The sequence below is a fragment of the Crinia signifera genome, chromosome 3 (genome assembly GCF_055691185.1).
Source record: "Crinia signifera chromosome 3, ASM5569118v1, whole genome shotgun sequence".
Classification (NCBI taxonomy): domain Eukaryota; kingdom Metazoa; phylum Chordata; class Amphibia; order Anura; family Myobatrachidae; genus Crinia; species Crinia signifera.
In genome coordinates, this window is record NC_139219.1 from 123,966,074 (window position 1) to 123,989,665 (window position 23,592).

A 23,592-nucleotide genomic window follows, 5' to 3' on the forward strand; every position below is an offset into this window, starting at 1 on the left:
TGAGTCCTGCCATGCACCCAACTGGTATTTTTTGGTCACATATGAGGCATTGCCATACTCGGGAGAAATTGGGGCACAGATTTTGGGGTGCTTTTTCTCCTTCATACCTTCTGAAAATGAAAAATTTTGAGCCAGAACTGCATTTTTGTGTAAAAAAATGTAATTTTTCATTTTCACTGCCCAGTTGTATCAAAATTGGTGAAACCCCTGGGGGTTTGAAATGTACACTATACCCCTAGATGAATTCCCTGAGGGGTGTAGTTTGCAAAATGGGGTCACTTGTGGGGGGGTTCCACTGTATTGGTGCTTGGGGGGTCTTGCTAATGCGACATAGCACCCACCAACATTCCACCAGAATCTGAGCTGCAAAATCCAAAAATCACTCCTTCCCTTCTGAGTCCTGCCATGCACCCAAATGGTATTTTTTGGTCACATGTGAGGCATTGCTGTACTCGGGAGAAATTGGGGCACAGATTTTGGGGTGCTTTGTCTCCTTCATTCCTTGTGAAAATGAAAAATTTTGAGCCAGAACTGCATTTTTGTGTAAAAAAAAAATAATTTTTCATTTTCACTGCCCAGTTGTACCACAATTGGTGAAACCCCTGGGGGTTTGAAATGTACACTATACCCCTAGATGAATTCCCTGAGGGGTGTAGTTTGCAAAATGGGGTCACTTGTGGGGGGGTTCCTAACTTTTAGCATCTTATGGTGCCTAGAAACCTACATGGTGCCTAAAAAATAATCTCATAAAAAGGAGGCTCCAAAATCAAGTAGGTGCTCCTTCTATTATGAAGCCTGTGGTTTGGTCAACGTGCACACTAGGGCCACATATAGGATATTTATGAAAACAAAAGAATTGGGGGAATCAATTTTTAGTCACATTTCTCTAGTAAAATCTACTGTGTTCCTTAGAAAAATGTATTAAAATTGCAAATCTGCAAAAAAAATGAAATTTTGAAATTTCACCTACACTTTGTTTTAATTCCTGTGAAACACCTAAAGGGTTAACAAACTTCCAAAATGCTGTTTTGAATACTGTGAGGGGTACAGTTTTTGAAATGGCATCATTTATGGGGGTGTCTCACATACAAGTCCCTTAAAGTCACATCAGAACTGAACTGGTCCCTAAAAAAATCAGTGTTTGAAATTTTCTTGAAAATTTGAGAATTTGCTATTCATATTGTAAGCCTCCTAGTGTCCAAAAAAATTAAAAGGAAGTCGAAATAATGATGGAAACATAAAGTAGACATATGGTCTATGTTAGTTATTAACTATTTTGAGTGGTATGATTATTTGTCTCACAAGCAGAAAATTTAACATTTTGCAAATTGCTAAATTTTCCATTTTTTTATGACATTTTGGTAGTTTTCACAAAAAAACACAGACTGTATCGACCCAAATTTACCACTAATTTGAAGTACAATGTGTCACGAGAAAACAATCTCAAAATCACTGGGATAAGTAAAAGCAAAAAAAAGTTATCCCCACTTAAGTGATACATGTCAGATTTGAAAAAAAGGGCTCTGTCAGGAAGGCAAAAACTGGCTGTGTCAGGAAGGGGTTAATGTCATATATATGCATACCAACAGGTAAGTGGAAGTTCTCATATAGCAGTATCTTTCACTTGAACAATTTCCTTCCTTCACTTTCCTGACAGGAAAATGGCTTCACCCAACCACTAACCATGTGAAAGAAAAGTTTATGAGTTATCATTCATATTCTCTGACAAATGGCCAGAAAAGCAGAAACTCTGCTAGGGTATGTAAACTGTAGCACAACTGTAAGTGCCGCTTACCTACATGTTCGTTATCAGGGGTTACATGCTTGTTGCCAGAGGTATCTTGCTCAAAGTCAGGGGTTACATGCTTCATGTCAGGGGTTTCATTCTCATTGTCAAGGGGACTCACATGCTCGTTGCCCAGTGGGAAGTTACATGCTCATTGCTAGGGGGAGTTACATGCTCTTTGCTAGCGGGAGTTACATTCTAATTGCTAGGTGGAGTTACATGCTCATTGCTAGGGGGAGGTACATGCTCATTGCTAGGGGGAGATACATGCTCATTGCCAAGGGGACTTACATATTTGTTGCCCATTGGGAAGTGACATGCTTGTTGCCAAGGGGATTTACATGCTTATTGCCAATAGGAATTCTCGTTGCCCAGGTGGGAGCAACATGCTCATTGCCAAGGGGGCACTTACATTCTTGTTGCCTAGGGGACTGGTTATTGCCCAGGGGGTGTTGAATGCTCAATGTTATGGGGACTTAAATGCTCATTGACTTACATGCTTATTGTTACATGATTGTTGACAAGGGGACTGGTCATTTCCCAAGGGGGAGTTATATGCTTGTTGCCAAGGGGACTTAAATGCATAATGTTAGGGGGACCTACTTGCTTGTTGTCAAGGGGAATTGAATGCTTGTTACAAGTGGGGGACTTCCATGGACTTAACTGCCCAAAGGGAGTTACATGCTTATTGCTAAGGGGACTTACATTGTCATTGCTAGGGGGAACTTACATGTTTGTTGCCAAAGGGACTGATCATTGCCCAGGGGACTTACATTCTTGTTGCTAGGGGGGTAGCGCTGTGCTGGGTGCGCTGCGTAATCTGTCAGACACTAGAGGTGCTGACCTCTATTGCCTAACTCCTCCAAGGCAGCGACCAACTTTGGAGTGGCCAACATGTACAGACTGGCTCTCCACTGCTGACTGTCAGAGTGAGTGAGTGGGAGCTGGTCATTATGGGTGCTGGGGGTGTGGTCATTAGGGGGTTCGTGGGCACACCTAGCCAGGGCAGGCGACAGGGGGGGGGGTCAAGGGGGACACCTGTACCGGGCCCCAAGCTTGTGAGGGGCCCCAAGGTTCTGAGGGGTCATGGGCTGTAAGCATGGCTGCGGCAGTGCAGTGCCTAGCAATGGTTTATACCATTGGTGGTACTTGTGAGTTATCTGGGCGCCCGATTTCTAAATCGGGTCGGATCGGGGACATCGCATCGCATCGCATGCGACCATCGGATGCGATGCGATGCGATGACCCGATTTTTCCATAGGAATCAATGTTAAAATGGACTGAGTCCATTTTAACATGGAATTCAATGGGAAAAAGGGGTCCTTTTCATACCCCTACTATCCAAGTGGGCATGGAGTTGGATATAAACCTGTGGCGAGCGTAGCGAGCCACCGAGCCCGAAGCGTGGCGAGCGTAGCGAGCCCCGCGAGGGGACACAGAATACCGTCCCCTCGCGGGGCTCGCTTCGCTCGCCACGCTTCGGGCTCGGTGGCTCGCTACGCTCGCCACAGGTTTATATCCAACTCCATGCCCACTTGGATAGTAGGGGTATGAAAAGGACCCCTTTTTCCCATTGAATTCCATGTTAAAATGGACTCAGTCCATTTTAACATTGATTCCTATGGAAAAATCGGGTCATCGCATCCGATGGTCGCATGCGATGCGATGCGATGCGATGCGATATCGCATCGCATCTGATTGTATGCCTTAACTTAAGGCATACAATCAAAAAATCGGGCGCCCAGATAACTCATAAGTACCCCATTGGTTCCTGTAAGGGTACTTACCTGGAACCCCCTCCGGTATTAGTGAATATTAATTATGTTTCTTTTGTAACAATAATAAAACACGTTCAACATGCGTACTAAAAATGTTCTGCTCAAAGGGGCGGGGTAGTGGGCCCCCAAGACATATCAGTGTACCGGGCCCCGAGATTTCTGTTGCCAGCCCTGCACCTAGCACCCCTTGTGCGCATCCCCTTGTGCGCATGCCTATGGTGAGTTATTTTATATCTGTTCAGGGTAGATACTGGCTGCTTTATTTTGACATTGTAATTTAGATGTCAGTTTCAACCCCCCCCCCCCCCATCAAAATCTAAAGGCCCCCATACATTAGTGAGGCCTTATTTACCTTAAGCTCCCCCTGCAGCTCCCCGGGAGGCTTACATAGGCACTGCACTTGATGTGCCCTTTTTTACATACGACAAATCAGGGACATGCAGTCAAGGGAGGCAGGGGCGGCAGTGTCTCACCTTTCATAAATCATAAAAAAATAAAATACAAATATGATATTTATAACACATATACTGTGTAATAAATATCTCATTGGTATAATTTTTATAATTTAAGGTGTGCAAAACTGCATGGGAGCTTTGGGAGGCCGCAGGAGCTGTGCAGCGCAGAGCAGTAGGTGGCGGGGCTAATTGCAGGCACAAAAAGTGTCCATTAAAAAGCAACAAGGAAGCAGCACCTACTCCTCTGCCTCAGTGACAGGGACATGCCTATAGTACACATGAAAGCACACCCCTGTCAATGAGACAGATCTGATAGGAGATGGACAGCAGATCTGGCTGTCACATACTGAAAGCTTGTATATGCTGTCATGCTCATGCTGTGGCTGCTGTTTCCCCTGCTCCCCTCCTTCCTCCTACCGCCACTGGAGCCCGGGCATGTCAGGGTGGCCCATCCGGATCACCTCCCTCCTCCCACCGACACCAGTTGGCCAGGCTCTCCTCCCACCGCAGCTGGAGCCAGGGCATCGGTGGCAGTGGTTGAACTCCCAGTGGTAAAGGAGGCTCCTGCCACCAAGCACCAAGCCAGCTGGGGGCTCCTCCACTGCCTGTCACCTCAATCCGTGTTCTTTCAGAAGCAGTGAGCCCCAGTCAGGAAGTCCGTGCTGTTCCTGCCTCACACTTTAACAGCCACTGGTGGTATCTTGTAGCCCTGCCTGCTCATCAGCAAATACTTGGTTCCTGGCTCTCCAACCCTTTGCCCTTTGGTCCATTGCCCTGTCTGTGGGGAAGATATACCGATGTAGTGGCTGTCAGCTTTGCTCGGCCCTCGCCAGAACCTCCCCTCTGGCGAGCGCCAGCTTACAGGGACTACATTGAACTGGGATGTGTGTGTGTCTCACGCTCACACGCGTCCCAATCCTTCAGCAGCGGGGCAGGGGGGGGTTCCACTGTATTGGTGCTTTGGGGGTCTTGCTAATGCGACATAGCACCCACCAACATTCCACCAGAATCTGTGCTGCAAAATCCAAATATCACTCCTTCCCTTCTGAGTCCTGCCACTTTTTGGTCACACATGAGGCATTGCCGTACTCGGGAGAAATTGGGGCACAGATTTTGGGGTGCTTTTTCTCCTTCATACCTTCTGAAAATGAAAAATTTTGAGCCAGAACTGCATTTTTGTGTAAAAAAATGTAATTTTTCATTTTCACTGCCCAGTTGTATCAAAATTGGTGAAACCCCTGGGGGTTTGAAATGTACACTATACCCCTAGATGAATTCCCTGAGGGGTGTAGTTTGCAAAATGGGGTCACTTGTGGGGGGCTTCCACTGTATTGGTGCTTTGGGGGTCTTGCTAATGCGACATAGCACCCACCAACATTCCACCAGAATCTGTGCTGCAAAATCCAAAAATCACTCCTTCCCTTCTGAGTCCTGCCATGCACCCAAATGGTATTTTTTGGTCACATGTGAGACATTGCCGTACTCGGGAGAAATTGGGGCACAGATTGTGGGGTGCTTTTTCTCCTTCATTCCTTGTGAAAATGAAAAATTTTGAGCCAGAACTGCATTTTTGTGTAAAAAATGTAATTTTTCATTTGCACAGCCCAGTTGTATCAAAATTGGTGAAACCCCTGGGGGTTTGAAATGTACACTATACCCCTAGATGAATTCCCTGAGGGGTGTAGTTTGCAAAATGGGGTCACTTGTGGGGGGGTTCCACTGTATTGGTGCTTGGGGGGTCTTGCTAATGCGACATAGCACCCACCAACATTCCACCAGAATCTGAGCTGCAAAATCCAAAAATCACTCCTTCCCTTCTGAGTCCTGCCATGCACCCAAATGGTATTTTTTGGTCACATGTGAGGCATTGCCGTACTCGGGAGAAATTGGGGCACAGATTTTGGGGTGCTTTTTCTCCTTCATACCTTCTGAAAATGAAACATTTTGAGCCAGAACTGCATTTTTGTGTAAAAAAAATGTAATTTTTCATTTTCACTGCCCAGTTGTATCAAAATTGGTGAAACCCCTGGGGGTTTGAAATGTACACTATACCCCTAGATGAATTCCCTGAGGGGTGTAGTTTGCAAAATGGGGTCACTTGTGGGGGGGTTCCACTGTATTGGTGCTTGGGGGGTCTTGCTAATGCGACATAGCACCCACCAACATTCCACCAGAATCTGAGCTGCAAAATCCAAAAATCACTCCTTCCCTTCTGAGTCCTGCCATGCACCCAAATGGTATTTTTTGGTCACATGTGAGGCATTGCCGTACTCGGGAGAAATTGGGGCACAGATTTTGGGGTGCTTTTTCTCCTTCATACCTTCTGAAAATGAAAAATTTTGAGCCAGAACTGCATTTTTGTGTAAAAAAATGTAATTTTTCATTTTCACTGCCCAGTTGTATCAAAATTGGTGAAACCCCTGGGGGTTTGAAATGTACACTATACCCCTAGATGAATTCCCTGAGGGGTGTAGTTTGCAAAATGGGGTCACTTGTGGGGGGGTTCCACTGTAATGGTGCTTTGGGGGTCTTGCTAATGCGACATAGCACCCACCAACATTCCACCAGAATCTGTGCTGCAAAATCCAAAAATCACTCCTTCCGTTCTGAGTCCTGCCATGCACCCAAATGGTATTTTTTGGTCACATATGAGACATTGCCGTACTCGGGAGAAATTGGGGCACAGATTTTGGGGTGCTTTTTCTCCTTCATTCCTTGTGAAAATGAAAAATTTTGAGCCAGAACTGCATTTTTGTGTAAAAAATGTAATTTTTCATTTGCACAGCCCAGTTGTATCAAAATTGGTGAAACCCCTGGGGGTTTGAAATTTACACTATACCCCTAGATGAATTCCCTGAGGGGTGTAGTTTGCAAAATGGGGTCACTTGTGGGGGGGTTCCACTGTATTGGTGCTTCGGGGGTCTTGCTAATGCGACATAGCACCCACCAACATTCCACCAGAATCTGAGCTGCAAAATCCAAAAATCACTCCTTCCCTTCTGAGTCCTGCCATGCACCCAAATGGTATTTTTTGGTCACATGTGAGGCATTGCCGTACTCGGGAGAAATTGGGGCACAGATTTTGGGGTGCTTTGTCTCCTTCATTCCTTGTGAAAATGAAAAATTTGGAGCCAGAACTGCATTTTTGTGTAAAAAAAATAATTTTTCATTTTCACTGCCCAGTTGTACCACAATTGGTGAAACCCCTGGGGGTTTGAAATGTACACTATACCCCTAGATGAATTCCCTGAGGGGTGTAGTTTGCAAAATGGGGTCACTTGTGGGGGGGTTCCTAACTTTTAGCATCTTATGGTGCCTAGAAACCTACATGGTGCCTAAAAAGTAATCTCATAAAAAGGAGGCTCCAAAATCAAGTAGGTGCTCCTTCTATTATGAAGCCTGTGGTTTGGTCAACGTGCACACTAGGGCCACATATAGGATATTTATGAAAACAAAAGAATTGGGGGAATCAATTTTTAGTCACATTTCTCTAGTAAAATCTACTGTGTTCCTTAGAAAAATGTATTAAAATTGCAAATCTGCAAAAAAAATGAAATTTTTAAATTTCACCTACACTTTGTTTTAATTCCTGTGAAACACCTAAAGGGTTAACAAACTTCCAAAATGCTGTTTTAAATACTGTGAGGGGTACAGTTTTTGAAATGGCATCATTTATGGGGGTGTCTCACATACAAGTCCCTCAAAGTCACATCAGAACTGAACTGGTCCCTAAAAAAATCAGTGTTTGAAATTTTCTTGAAAATTTTAGAATTTGCTATTCATATTGTAAGCCTCCTAGTGTCCAAAAAAATTAAAAGGAAGTCGAAATAATGATGGAAACATAAAGTAGACATATGGTCTATGTTAGTTATTAACTATTTTGAGTGGTATGATTATTTGTCTCACAAGCAGAAAATTTAACATTTTGCAAATTGCTAAATTTTCCATTTTTTTATGACATTTTGGTATTTTTCACAAAAAAACACAGACTGTATCGACCCAAATTTACCACTAATTTGAAGTACAATGTGTCACGAGAAAACAATCTCAAAATCACTGGGATAAGTAAAAGCAAAAAAAAGTTATCCCCACTTAAGTGATACATGTCAGATTTGAAAAAAAGGGCTCTGTCAGGAAGGCAAAAACTGGCTGTGTCAGGAAGGGGTTAATGTCATATATATGCATACCAACAGGTAAGTGGAAGTTCTCATATAGCAGTATCTTTCACTTGAACAATTTCCTTCCTTCACTTTCCTGACAGGAAAATGGCTTCACCCAACCACTAACCATGTGAAAGAAAAGTTTATGAGTTATCATTCATATTCTCTGACAAATGGCCAGAAAAGCAGAAACTCTGCTAGGGTATGTAAACTGTAGCACAACTGTAAGTGCCGCTTACCTACATGTTCGTTATCAGGGGTTACATGCTTGTTGCCAGAGGTATCTTGCTCAAAGTCAGGGGTTACATGCTTCATGTCAGGGGTTTCATTCTCATTGTCAAGGGGACTCACATGCTCGTTGCCCAGTGGGAAGTTACATGCTCATTGCTAGGGGGAGTTACATGCTCTTTGCTAGCGGGAGTTACATTCTAATTGCTAGGTGGAGTTACATGCTCATTGCTAGGGGGAGGTACATGCTCATTGCTAGGGGGAGATACATGCTCATTGCCAAGGGGACTTACATATTTGTTGCCCATTGGGAAGTGACATGCTTGTTGCCAAGGGGATTTACATGCTTATTGCCAATAGGAATTCTCGTTGCCCAGGTGGGAGCAACATGCTCATTGCCAAGGGGGCACTTACATTCTTGTTGCCTAGGGGACTGGTTATTGCCCAGGGGGTGTTGAATGCTCAATGTTATGGGGACTTAAATGCTCATTGACTTACATGCTTATTGTTACATGATTGTTGACAAGGGGACTGGTCATTTCCCAAGGGGGAGTTATATGCTTGTTGCCAAGGGGACTTAAATGCATAATGTTAGGGGGACCTACTTGCTTGTTGTCAAGGGGAATTGAATGCTTGTTACAAGTGGGGGACTTCCATGGACTTAACTGCCCAAAGGGAGTTACATGCTTATTGCTAAGGGGACTTACATTGTCATTGCTAGGGGGAACTTACATGTTTGTTGCCAAAGGGACTGATCATTGCCCAGGGGACTTACATTCTTGTTGCTAGGGGGGTAGCGCTGTGCTGGGTGCGCTGCGTAATCTGTCAGACACTAGAGGTGCTGACCTCTATTGCCTAACTCCTCCAAGGCAGCGACCAACTTTGGAGTGGCCAACATGTACAGACTGGCTCTCCACTGCTGACTGTCAGAGTGAGTGAGTGGGAGCTGGTCATTATGGGTGCTGGGGGTGTGGTCATTAGGGGGTTCGTGGGCACACCTAGCCAGGGCAGGCGACAGGGGGGGGGGTCAAGGGGGACACCTGTACCGGGCCCCAAGCTTGTGAGGGGCCCCAAGGTTCTGAGGGGTCATGGGCTGTAAGCATGGCTGCGGCAGTGCAGTGCCTAGCAATGGTTTATACCATTGGTGGTACTTGTGAGTTATCTGGGCGCCCGATTTCTAAATCGGGTCGGATCGGGGACATCGCATCGCATCGCATGCGACCATCGGATGCGATGCGATGCGATGACCCGATTTTTCCATAGGAATCAATGTTAAAATGGACTGAGTCCATTTTAACATGGAATTCAATGGGAAAAAGGGGTCCTTTTCATACCCCTACTATCCAAGTGGGCATGGAGTTGGATATAAACCTGTGGCGAGCGTAGCGAGCCACCGAGCCCGAAGCGTGGCGAGCGTAGCGAGCCCCGCGAGGGGACACAGAATACCGTCCCCTCGCGGGGCTCGCTTCGCTCGCCACGCTTCGGGCTCGGTGGCTCGCTACGCTCGCCACAGGTTTATATCCAACTCCATGCCCACTTGGATAGTAGGGGTATGAAAAGGACCCCTTTTTCCCATTGAATTCCATGTTAAAATGGACTCAGTCCATTTTAACATTGATTCCTATGGAAAAATCGGGTCATCGCATCCGATGGTCGCATGCGATGCGATGCGATGCGATGCGATATCGCATCGCATCTGATTGTATGCCTTAACTTAAGGCATACAATAAAAAAATCGGGCGCCCAGATAACTCATAAGTACCCCATTGGTTCCTGTAAGGGTACTTACCTGGAACCCCCTCCGGTATTAGTGAATATTAATTATGTTTCTTTTGTAACAATAATAAAACACGTTCAACATGCGTACTAAAAATGTTCTGCTCAAAGGGGCGGGGTAGTGGGCCCCCAAGACATATCAGTGTACCGGGCCCCGAGATTTCTGTTGCCAGCCCTGCACCTAGCACCCCTTGTGCGCATCCCCTTGTGCGCATGCCTATGGTGAGTTATTTTATATCTGTTCAGGGTAGATACTGGCTGCTTTATTTTGACATTGTAATTTAGATGTCAGTTTCAACCCCCCCCCCCCCATCAAAATCTAAAGGCCCCCATACATTAGTGAGGCCTTATTTACCTTAAGCTCCCCCTGCAGCTCCCCGGGAGGCTTACATAGGCACTGCACTTGATGTGCCCTTTTTTACATACGACAAATCAGGGACATGCAGTCAAGGGAGGCAGGGGCGGCAGTGTCTCACCTTTCATAAATCATAAAAAAATAAAATACAAATATGATATTTATAACACATATACTGTGTAATAAATATCTCATTGGTATAATTTTTATAATTTAAGGTGTGCAAAACTGCATGGGAGCTTTGGGAGGCCGCAGGAGCTGTGCAGCGCAGAGCAGTAGGTGGCGGGGCTAATTGCAGGCACAAAAAGTGTCCATTAAAAAGCAACAAGGAAGCAGCACCTACTCCTCTGCCTCAGTGACAGGGACATGCCTATAGTACACATGAAAGCACACCCCTGTCAATGAGACAGATCTGATAGGAGATGGACAGCAGATCTGGCTGTCACATACTGAAAGCTTGTATATGCTGTCATGCTCATGCTGTGGCTGCTGTTTCCCCTGCTCCCCTCCTTCCTCCTACCGCCACTGGAGCCCGGGCATGTCAGGGTGGCCCATCCGGATCACCTCCCTCCTCCCACCGACACCAGTTGGCCAGGCTCTCCTCCCACCGCAGCTGGAGCCAGGGCATCGGTGGCAGTGGTTGAACTCCCAGTGGTAAAGGAGGCTCCTGCCACCAAGCACCAAGCCAGCTGGGGGCTCCTCCACTGCCTGTCACCTCAATCCGTGTTCTTTCAGAAGCAGTGAGCCCCAGTCAGGAAGTCCGTGCTGTTCCTGCCTCACACTTTAACAGCCACTGGTGGTATCTTGTAGCCCTGCCTGCTCATCAGCAAATACTTGGTTCCTGGCTCTCCAACCCTTTGCCCTTTGGTCCATTGCCCTGTCTGTGGGGAAGATATACCGATGTAGTGGCTGTCAGCTTTGCTCGGCCCTCGCCAGAACCTCCCCTCTGGCGAGCGCCAGCTTACAGGGACTACATTGAACTGGGATGTGTGTGTGTCTCACGCTCACACGCGTCCCAATCCTTCAGCAGCGGGGCAGGGGGGGGTTCCACTGTATTGGTGCTTTGGGGGTCTTGCTAATGCGACATAGCACCCACCAACATTCCACCAGAATCTGTGCTGCAAAATCCAAATATCACTCCTTCCCTTCTGAGTCCTGCCACTTTTTGGTCACACATGAGGCATTGCCGTACTCGGGAGAAATTGGGGCACAGATTTTGGGGTGCTTTTTCTCCTTCATACCTTCTGAAAATGAAAAATTTTGAGCCAGAACTGCATTTTTGTGTAAAAAAATGTAATTTTTCATTTTCACTGCCCAGTTGTATCAAAATTGGTGAAACCCCTGGGGGTTTGAAATGTACACTATACCCCTAGATGAATTCCCTGAGGGGTGTAGTTTGCAAAATGGGGTCACTTGTGGGGGGCTTCCACTGTATTGGTGCTTTGGGGGTCTTGCTAATGCGACATAGCACCCACCAACATTCCACCAGAATCTGTGCTGCAAAATCAAAAAATCACTCCTTCCCTTCTGAGTCCTGCCATGCACCCAAATGGTATTTTTTGGTCACATGTGAGACATTGCCGTACTCGGGAGAAATTGGGGCACAGATTGTGGGGTGCTTTTTCTCCTTCATTCCTTGTGAAAATGAAAAATTTTGAGCCAGAACTGCATTTTTGTGTAAAAAATGTAATTTTTCATTTGCACAGCCCAGTTGTATCAAAATTGGTGAAACCCCTGGGGGTTTGAAATGTACACTATACCCCTAGATGAATTCCCTGAGGGGTGTAGTTTGCAAAATGGGGTCACTTGTGGGGGGGTTCCACTGTATTGGTGCTTGGGGGGTCTTGCTAATGCGACATAGCACCCACCAACATTCCACCAGAATCTGAGCTGCAAAATCCAAAAATCACTCCTTCCCTTCTGAGTCCTGCCATGCACCCAAATGGTATTTTTTGGTCACATGTGAGGCATTGCCGTACTCGGGAGAAATTGGGGCACAGATTTTGGGGTGCTTTTTCTCCTTCATACCTTCTGAAAATGAAAAATTTTGAGCCAGAACTGCATTTTTGTGTAAAAAAAATGTAATTTTTCATTTTCACTGCCCAGTTGTATCAAAATTGGTGAAACCCCTGGGGGTTTGAAATGTACACTATACCCCTAGATGAATTCCCTGAGGGGTGTAGTTTGCAAAATGGGGTCACTTGTGGGGGGGTTCCACTGTATTGGTGCTTGGGGGGTCTTGCTAATGCGACATAGCACCCACCAACATTCCACCAGAATCTGAGCTGCAAAATCCAAAAATCACTCCTTCCCTTCTGAGTCCTGCCATGCACCCAAATGGTATTTTTTGGTCACATGTGAGGCATTGCCGTACTCGGGAGAAATTGGGGCACAGATTTTGGGGTGCTTTTTCTCCTTCATACCTTCTGAAAATGAAAAATTTTGAGCCAGAACTGCATTTTTGTGTAAAAAAATGTAATTTTTCATTTTCACTGCCCAGTTGTATCAAAATTGGTGAAACCCCTGGGGGTTTGAAATGTACACTATACCCCTAGATGAATTCCCTGAGGGGTGTAGTTTGCAAAATGGGGTCACTTGTGGGGGGGTTCCACTGTAATGGTGCTTTGGGGGTCTTGCTAATGCGACATAGCACCCACCAACATTCCACCAGAATCTGTGCTGCAAAATCAAAAAATCACTCCTTCCCTTCTGAGTCCTGCCATGCACCCAAATGGTATTTTTTGGTCACATGTGAGACATTGCCGTACTCGGGAGAAATTGGGGCACAGATTGTGGGGTGCTTTTTCTCCTTCATTCCTTGTGAAAATGAAAAATTTTGAGCCAGAACTGCATTTTTGTGTAAAAAATGTAATTTTTCATTTGCACAGCCCAGTTGTATCAAAATTGGTGAAACCCCTGGGGGTTTGAAATGTACACTATACCCCTAGATGAATTCCCTGAGGGGTGTAGTTTGCAAAATGGGGTCACTTGTGGGGGGGTTCCACTGTATTGGTGCTTGGGGGGTCTTGCTAATGCGACATAGCACCCACCAACATTCCACCAGAATCTGAGCTGCAAAATCCAAAAATCACTCCTTCCCTTCTGAGTCCTGCCATGCACCCAAATGGTATTTTTTGGTCACATGTGAGGCATTGCCGTACTCGGGAGAAATTGGGGCACAGATTTTGGGGTGCTTTTTCTCCTTCATACCTTCTGAAAATGAAAAATTTTGAGCCAGAACTGCATTTTTGTGTAAAAAAAATGTAATTTTTCATTTTCACTGCCCAGTTGTATCAAAATTGGTGAAACCCCTGGGGGTTTGAAATGTACACTATACCCCTAGATGAATTCCCTGAGGGGTGTAGTTTGCAAAATGGGGTCACTTGTGGGGGGGTTCCACTGTATTGGTGCTTGGGGGGTCTTGCTAATGCGACATAGCACCCACCAACATTCCACCAGAATCTGAGCTGCAAAATCCAAAAATCACTCCTTCCCTTCTGAGTCCTGCCATGCACCCAAATGGTATTTTTTGGTCACATGTGAGGCATTGCCGTACTCGGGAGAAATTGGGGCACAGATTTTGGGGTGCTTTTTCTCCTTCATACCTTCTGAAAATGAAAAATTTTGAGCCAGAACTGCATTTTTGTGTAAAAAAATGTAATTTTTCATTTTCACTGCCCAGTTGTATCAAAATTGGTGAAACCCCTGGGGGTTTGAAATGTACACTATACCCCTAGATGAATTCCCTGAGGGGTGTAGTTTGCAAAATGGGGTCACTTGTGGGGGGGTTCCACTGTAATGGTGCTTTGGGGGTCTTGCTAATGCGACATAGCACCCACCAACATTCCACCAGAATCTGTGCTGCAAAATCCAAAAATCACTCCTTCCCTTCTGAGTCCTGCCATGCACCCAAATGGTATTTTTTGGTCACATATGAGACATTGCCGTACTCGGGAGAAATTGGGGCACAGATTTTGGGGTGCTTTTTCTCCTTCATTCCTTGTAAAAATGAAAAATTTTGAGCCAGAACTGCATTTTTGTGTAAAAAATGTAATTTTTCATTTGCACAGCCCAGTTGTATCAAAATTGGTGAAACCCCTGGGGGTTTGAAATTTACACTATACCCCTAGATGAATTCCCTGAGGGGTGTAGTTTGCAAAATGGGGTCACTTGTGGGGGGGTTCCACTGTATTGGTGCTTCGGGGGTCTTGCTAATGCGACATAGCACCCACCAACATTCCACCAGAATCTGAGCTGCAAAATCCAAAAATCACTCCTTCCCTTCTGAGTCCTGCCATGCACCCAAATGGTATTTTTTGGTCACATGTGAGGCATTGCCGTACTCGGGAGAAATTGGGGCACAGATTTTGGGGTGCTTTGTCTCCTTCATTCCTTGTGAAAATGAAAAATTTGGAGCCAGAACTGCATTTTTGTGTAAAAAAATTTATTTTTCATTTTCACTGCCCAGTTGTACCACAATTGGTGAAACCCCTGGGGGTTTGAAATGTACACTATACCCCTAGATGAATTCCCTGAGGGGTGTAGTTTGCAAAATGGGGTCACTTGTGGGGGGGTTCCTAACTTTTAGCATCTTATGGTGCCTAGAAACCTACATGGTGCCTAAAAAGTAATCTCATAAAAAGGAGGCTCCAAAATCAAGTAGGTGCTCCTTCTATTATGAAGCCTGTGGTTTGGTCAACGTGCACACTAGGGCCACATATAGGATATTTATGAAAACAAAAGAATTGGGGGAATCAATTTTTAGTCACATTTCTCTAGTAAAATCTACTGTGTTCCTTAGAAAAATGTATTAAAATTGCAAATCTGCAAAAAAAATGAAATTTTGAAATTTCACCTACACTTTGTTTTAATTCCTGTGAAACACCTAAAGGGTTAACAAACTTCCAAAATGCTGTTTTGAATACTGTGAGGGGTACAGTTTTTGAAATGGCATCATTTATGGGGGTGTCTCACATACAAGTCCCTCAAAGTCACATCAGAACTGAACTGGTCCCTAAAAAAATCAGTGTTTGAAATTTTCTTGAAAATTTGAGAATTTGCTATTCATATTGTAAGCCTCCTAGTGTCCAAAAAAATTAAAAGGAAGTCGAAATAATGATGGAAACATAAAGTAGACATATGGTCTATGTTAGTTATTAACTATTTTGAGTGGTATGATTATTTGTCTCACAAGCAGAAAATTTAACATTTTGCAAATTGCTAAATTTTCCATTTTTTTATGACATTTTGGTATTTTTCACAAAAAAACACAGACTGTATCGACCCAAATTTACCACTAATTTGAAGTACAATGTGTCACGAGAAAACAATCTCAAAATCACTGGGATAAGTAAAAGCAAAAAAAAGTTATCCCCACTTAAGTGATACATGTCAGTTTTGAAAAAAAGGGCTCTGTCAGGAAGGCAAAAACTGGCTGTGTCAGGAAGGGGTTAATGTCATATATATGCATACCAACAGGTAAGTGGAAGTTCTCATATAGCAGTATCTTTCACTTGAACAATTTCCTTCCTTCACTTTCCTGACAGGAAAATGGCTTCACCCAACCACTAACCATGTGAAAGAAAAGTTTATGAGTTATCATTCATATTCTCTGACAAATGGCCAGAAAAGCAGAAACTCTGCTAGGGTATGTAAACTGTAGCACAACTGTAAGTGCCGCTTACCTACATGTTCGTTATCAGGGGTTACATGCTTGTTGCCAGAGGTATCTTGCTCAAAGTCAGGGGTTACATGCTTCATGTCAGGGGTTTCATTCTCATTGTCAAGGGGACTCACATGCTCGTTGCCCAGTGGGAAGTTACATGCTCATTGCTAGGGGGAGTTACATGCTCTTTGCTAGCGGGAGTTACATTCTAATTGCTAGGTGGAGTTACATGCTCATTGCTAGGGGGAGGTACATGCTCATTGCTAGGGGGAGATACATGCTCATTGCCAAGGGGACTTACATATTTGTTGCCCATTGGGAAGTGACATGCTTGTTGCCAAGGGGATTTACATGCTTATTGCCAATAGGAATTCTCGTTGCCCAGGTGGGAGCAACATGCTCATTGCCAAGGGGGCACTTACATTCTTGTTGCCTAGGGGACTGGTTATTGCCCAGGGGGTGTTGAATGCTCAATGTTATGGGGACTTAAATGCTCATTGACTTACATGCTTATTGTTACATGATTGTTGACAAGGGGACTGGTCATTTCCCAAGGGGGAGTTATATGCTTGTTGCCAAGGGGACTTAAATGCATAATGTTAGGGGGACCTACTTGCTTGTTGTCAAGGGGAATTGAATGCTTGTTACAAGTGGGGGACTTCCATGGACTTAACTGCCCAAAGGGAGTTACATGCTTATTGCTAAGGGGACTTACATTGTCATTGCTAGGGGGAACTTACATGTTTGTTGCCAAAGGGACTGATCATTGCCCAGGGGACTTACATTCTTGTTGCTAGGGGGGTAGCGCTGTGCTGGGTGCGCTGCGTAATCTGTCAGACACTAGAGGTGCTGACCTCTATTGCCTAACTCCTCCAAGGCAGCGACCAACTTTGGAGTGGCCAACATGTACAGACTGGCTCTCCACTGCTGACTGTCAGAGTGAGTGAGTGGGAGCTGGTCATTATGGGTGCTGGGGGTGTGATCATTAGGGGGTTCGTGGGCACACCTAGCCAGGGCAGGCGACAGGGGGGGGGGGTCAAGGGGGACACCTGTACCGGGCCCCAAGCTTGTGAGGGGCCCCAAGGTTCTGAGGGGTCATGGGCTGTAAGCATGGCTGCGGCAGTGCAGTGCCTAGCAATGGTTTATACCATTGGTTCCTGTAAGGGTACTTACCTGGAACCCCCTCCGGTATTAGTGAATATTAATTATGTTTCTTTTGTAACAATAATAAAACACGTTCAACATGCGTACTAAAAATGTTCTGCTCAAAGGGGCGGGGTAGTGGGCCCCCAAGACATATCAGTGTACCGGGCCCCGAGATTTCTGTTGCCAGCCCTGCACCTAGCACCCCTTGTGCGCATCCCCTTGTGCGCATGCCTATGGTGAGTTATTTTATATCTGTTCAGGGTAGATACTGGCTGCTTTATTTTTACATTGTAATTTAGATGTCAGTTTCAACCCCCCCCCCATCAAAATCTAAAGGCCCCCATACATTAGTGAGGCCTTATTTACCTTAAGCTCCCCCTGCAGCTCCCCGGGAGGCTTACATAGGCACTGCACTTGATGTGCCCTTTTTTACATACGACAAATCAGGGACATGCAGTCAAGGGAGGCAGGGGCGGCAGTGTCTCACCTTTCATAAATCATAAAAAAATAAAATACAAATATGATATTTATAACACATATACTGTGTAATAAATATCTCATTGGTATACTTTTTATAATTTAAGGTGTGCAAAACTGCATGGGAGCTTTGGGAGGCCGCAGGAGCTGTGCAGCGCAGAGCAGTAGGTGGCGGGGCTAATTGCAGGCACAAAAAGTGTCCATTAAAAAGCAACAAGGAAGCAGCACCTACTCCTCTGCCTCAGTGACAGGGACATGCCTATAGTACACATGAAAGCACACCCCTGTCAATGAGACAGATCTGATAGGAGATGGACAGCAGATCTGGCTGTCACATACTGAAAGCTTGTATATGCTGTCATGCTCATGCTGTGGCTGCTGTTTCCCCTGCTCCCCTCCTTCCTCCTACCGCCACTGGAGCCCGGGCATGTCAGGGTGGCCCATCCGGATCACCTCCCTCCTCCCACCGACACCAGTTGGCCAGGCTCTCCTCCCACCGCAGCTGGAGCCAGGGCATCGGTGGCAGTGGTTGAACTCCCAGTGGTAAAGGAGGCTCCTGCCACCAAGCACCAAGCCAGCTGGGGGCTCCTCCACTGCCTGTCACCTCAATCCGTGTTCTTTCAGAAGCAGTGAGCCCCAGTCAGGAAGTCCGTGCTGTTCCTGCCTCACACTTTAACAGCCACTGGTGGTATCTTGTAGCCCTGCCTGCTCATCAGCAAATACTTGGTTCCTGGCTCTCCAACCCTTTGCCCTTTGGTCCATTGCCCTGTCTGTGGGGAAGATATACCGATGTAGTGGCTGTCAGCTTTGCTCGGCCCTCGCCAGAACCTCCCCTCTGGCGAGCGCCAGCTTACAGGGACTACATTGAACTGGGATGTGTGTGTGTCTCACGCTCACACGCGTCCCAATCCTTCAGCAGCGGGGCAGTGGCATCCTGCCCATCTCCGCTTCAGGGAGATGGCCCGGGTTGGGGAGGGTTCGGGGCAGTGAGGGGGGCCGGTGGCGGGTACCCGGGGGGCTCCGTTGCCATGGGGCGCGCAAGCATCTCATGCCGCACGCCCCTTGGCAGGAGCTGGCGGCTGCCTGCCTGGATAAGCCCGGCTCCATCTGTGTATATATATATATATATATATATATATATATATATATATATATATATATATATAGATAGATAGATAGATAGATAGATAGATATATCTACATAGATATATTGCAGCATCTAGTAAATAATCGGCATTTGTTTGCGGTACACAGTCCATAGAAAATCAATATTCACCCTCACCATCTTGTAGAAAGAGAATTTGAAGAACCGGCACTCCAAATTTAAATATCCAATGAAATTTTAGTCAAGGCACGAAGAAAATATACACACAGCCCGAAATTCATTTTCAACTGCACAACACAGTTTTCCTCAGGGGCTAATACTGAATGGCAGTTCCAGCATTTAAAAAAGCCGGGCAGAATTGCACCAAAAACGTTTCAAACTGTGTATGCAACCACTGATTGGCTGCAATCAATTAGTGTCAGAGGGTGACACTAATTACATTAAAGTGTATTTTTAACTAAAACTGTCTATGCTATGGATCAAAGAGGGCTGTGAATTTATGGGATAAAGATGGGCCAGGGAAGAAAGAGGATCATGAGAGGATCTGGCCAGATTTGAGGGAATTGACAGGGTAATGACCAAGAGAAATGGCTGCGGTCTGAGGGAAGTAGCAGAGTGATAAAGAATGTGATGAGGACGAACTGTGAAGAAGTGAGCAGGGTGATGGATGAGGGGATGTGACCAGAATGTGAGGGAAGGAGAAGAGTGAAGGATGAAAGGATGCATCCAAAGGAATTGTCAGGGAGGAGAGGCAATGATATTATTGAAGGAGTATGGAGGAGGATATGATAAGGCTAGTGTGAAGGAAGCAGCAGGGTAATGGAGGAGAGGTGGGGCCCAAAGTGAAAATGAGCAAGGTGATGAAGGAGAGGAGTAAGTGTCTGGAGTGTGAGAGAAAGAGCAGGCTGAATGAGAAGAGGATGTGTGAGGAAATTAGCATGATACTGGAGGAAAGGGGGGCTGGAGTGTGAGGGAAGCAGCAAAGTGATGGAGGAGATGATGAAGCCAGTCTCTAGAAAACAGGATTGTCCCACAAAAATTGGGACAGGTGGGTGGTATGCCCATGGCAAACAATTAGATGCTTCATATATTTTTATAAAATGCGCTTTTTCAAAGCTGATTGGTTGCCATGGACAACTTCTCCACTAGCTCACTTCTCTCTATTCACTGATGAGAGCAGCAAAGGCATGTGAAATTGTGATATTGATGACTGGTGGTAGTGGTCTGGATGCTTACCTATAGGGTCCACCGTAGGCCTGTCCTCTTCTCCAGGAAAAATCCATATGGCGACCTGTGAAAATAAATTCTACTCACCACCTCCTCCGGTGGAGATTGTGTCCTCTTCATTCCATAGTAGGCATTCACGGGTGTAAAAAAATAACAAACTGATGACCCGACACCAAACAAACCTGAGGAGCTTCAAAATCACGGGGTCCTCCCTCAGCCAATCAGGTGCGGTCCGGGGGATCTCCATTGCTGATTAGTTGTGCGCGACTTGATAGATGCCCATGTTGAGAGTTTAGTGGGCATCTATGGTGAGACTGGTTGGGGGAGACTTTGGCCGGGGGAACTTATGTAAAAAGTTTCCCCTCAACTGTGGCCTGGTTCTGGTTGCGAAAATACAGGGGGACCCCTACTCATTTTGTACCCCATATTTTGGGAATCGGGACGGGACATAAGCCTGGTGCTGGTTATAGAAATATAGGGGGACTCCAGCTTTTTTTCTCCTGTATTTCTGCAACCAGGACCTCAGGACCTATTCAATGAGCCCAGGGTTGATTATTGCCGGGCAGGGGGGCCACACGCGGGTTTTTTTTTACACTTAGAGGCATCGCATGGATATTTTCTGTTAGTATTTTCGTCCACATATGGACAATCTCAGTCATACCCGTTTGTGCCGTGGATCGTCCGTAATCGTCAACCCTAGCAAATTTCCCTCAATATGTGCATGAATAGAATATGCTTTTCAGATTATTTATAGATAAGCATGTTTCTAATTAGATGAGTAACAAGTGTAATTTCTAATGTATTCCTACAAAAAAGTATGAAATACTGAAATGAATGAATGCAATGTACACCAGTAAAAACATTAAAACATGAACATGTACTGTAGTAATATTTGTATAACAGGTTGACTTCTCTTTGCATGTAAGATGTATTTGCAACCTGCAGTGTGAGAGCCTTGCCATTTGTGTGCTGTATGTGAAGAGAGCAGAGCCTGATTGGACACAAAGCTCTTAGCAAGAGAGAGAGAGAGAGAGAGCATAAATAGAGCTCAGCTTGTAATTGTGACTTACACAGAGCAGAAGAGGGATACGATGTGATGGAATAAACACCATGTTAGGGCTCTTATATAATTTACTTAATGCTCATTCTAACAAATCTCTTGAAAGAAGTACATGGACTTACCTTATCATTTGTGTAGATCTAAATATATACCGATAAGCTTAAAGCTCACCTGCTTGTCACATCATATTGGAGGATGGAACAGAGTGTGAGGAAGTTCACAGTTCGGAGATTCTTCTCTGTATATTTGCACAAGAAAACCAGAACAAAGACCGCCAGCTTTAGTACATATGAGGTAAGTGCTTCATGATGTAAAGTGGACAGGACCATATTTTGTCTTTAACGCTTAATTCAGAAGTTTGGTATCCTAGCAAATGAATTGCCTTAATGTTGTAAAGTATTTGAAATTAAGAAGGATATTTACATATATTTACTATATGATGCTTCTTGTATTATATGAAATTAAATAGATTGACAGCAATAAATTACATAATATATTTGAACACAGTTTATTTGCTTTATTTACCATAAAAGGCTAATAGTGGCATTTATTAAATTATCTGTCGAATGTGAGTGTGAACAATGTAATAGCATTGGTGGTAAATATAGTAGCCCTTGATTATGATCCACAGACAATGTAAATTATGCAGAAAAAGAAGCAAAAATACTGTAAGGAAAGCAATCATTACAAAATGATGCAAATAGAACTATGCATATATTGATTGTATTCGGCTTGATTTTATTTGGAACAGAAGTCAATTCTCAATAATGTCATCCATTAAAAAAGGCATTTGTATAAACTTTCTTCATGTCTGGTGATCAAAGATTTAACATACAGTACAGGTTGAGTATCCCGTATCCAAAATGCTCGGGACCAGGAGAATTTTGGATAACGGATTATTCCGTATTTCGGAATATTTTAATATTTCAATGATGTATTTTGAAGTATCTTGCATGTATGCTGTATAAACACATAAAATACACACAAATATATTTTATTACCACATAAAATACACACAAATATATTTTATTACCACATAAAATACACACATATAAATTTTATTTGTTCAAAAAACAAGGTTTCAAAACATGAAACAAAATTTGTGTACTATCTCAGATATTGAATTTGAATGCCAAGCAATCATTTTCTTGCACATATATATAGTGCCAGTTACATATCATGTCACCAGTAGTGCTGTTACAAATGTCCCCAGTGAGTTTTTAGCAAAAAAAATATATTTTTTTTCACTTTCTGGAATGTATGGTTTTCGGAATAATTCGGATAACGGATACTCGGATACGGGATACTCAACCTATGTGGTTTATGCAGGTAAAGTGAAAATAGCTATAGTTAATGTGCTCAATTTATTGTAAGAACACAATTTGTTTGACAGCTGCAAAATGTTCATCAAGTATGTAGAACAGCCAATTCAAGGAACAGTCAAGCCAAGAGAACGTATTAGCTGCATATTATTATCTGGTACATTGGATGTATTATCTGCATATTCTTAGCTAGTAAATTACATTATGCTCTGTAAGATATGTTTTGTAAACGTTTATGATACTTAGCATACACACTACAATGATATGGCTGATCCACCTGATCTCGGCGGATCGAACAGATAATTGTAGCGTGTATGTGGGAAACTGATTCCATATCCAATATTGATTGGTCTGACCTTCCAGATCATTTAGTATGTCCATCCAAGTCAGTGTTTGAAAGTGGAAAGTCACCCGCATAGGGCAGTGTATGCTCTGCCGCAGCTGATCAATGGACATTTCTGTTGTTCGTTCACAAGGGTAGGAATGGGAAATGTGTCAACTCTGGGGGTAGACTGACTCTCTCATGCCCAATACCCTTTGAGAGATCTCAAAGAGATCTCACAGTGTCTGTCCCTGGTAACTGCTCTATCCTTGACAGTTAGATAAAATGCCTGTTGGTCTGAAAGGCACATTGTCTGTACATTTATACCAAGCATCAGTGTCAAGTTGGGCTCAATAGAGGCTTTGTTTAGGGGTGTGAGCAGGTGGCTGGTTCCTCTACCTTCTTTTGGGGCTATGGTGTATTTTCTAAAGTGCAGTGCCATTATTAAATTGGTACAAAAGGGAAATAAGGGAAAAGTACATAAGGGAAAAGCAAAACTATTAAATGAGTTATTCTCATCAGTATTTACCAAAGGAGAACATACTGTGGAATGTTCATCTACCACATGATCTGATTGTAGATTTCATGCCCAATGAAATAAGACGTAGGTTCAGTAAAATCAAAACAAATAAATCACTGGGGCAGATGGGATTCATCCAAGGATACTAGTGAAATTAAGGGAGAAACTAGCAACCCCACTACACTTTATCTTTAGCAAATCATTATCGTC

General features: G+C 44.4%; 1 protein-coding gene across 1 annotated transcript in view; it reads left to right on the forward strand.

Moving 5' to 3' along the window:
* Positions 1 to 21,247: 21,247 nt before the first annotated feature.
* The window catches only part of RPS6KA2 (ribosomal protein S6 kinase A2), a 178,964-nt gene continuing 176,619 nt past the window's right edge, over positions 21,248 to 23,592 (forward strand). Inside the window, exon 1 of the mRNA XM_083176465.1 lies at positions 21,248 to 21,512. Coding sequence (XP_083032591.1) covers positions 21,414 to 21,512 — 99 coding nt within the window. The 5' untranslated portion in view covers positions 21,248 to 21,413. The remainder of the gene's footprint in view (positions 21,513 to 23,592) is intronic.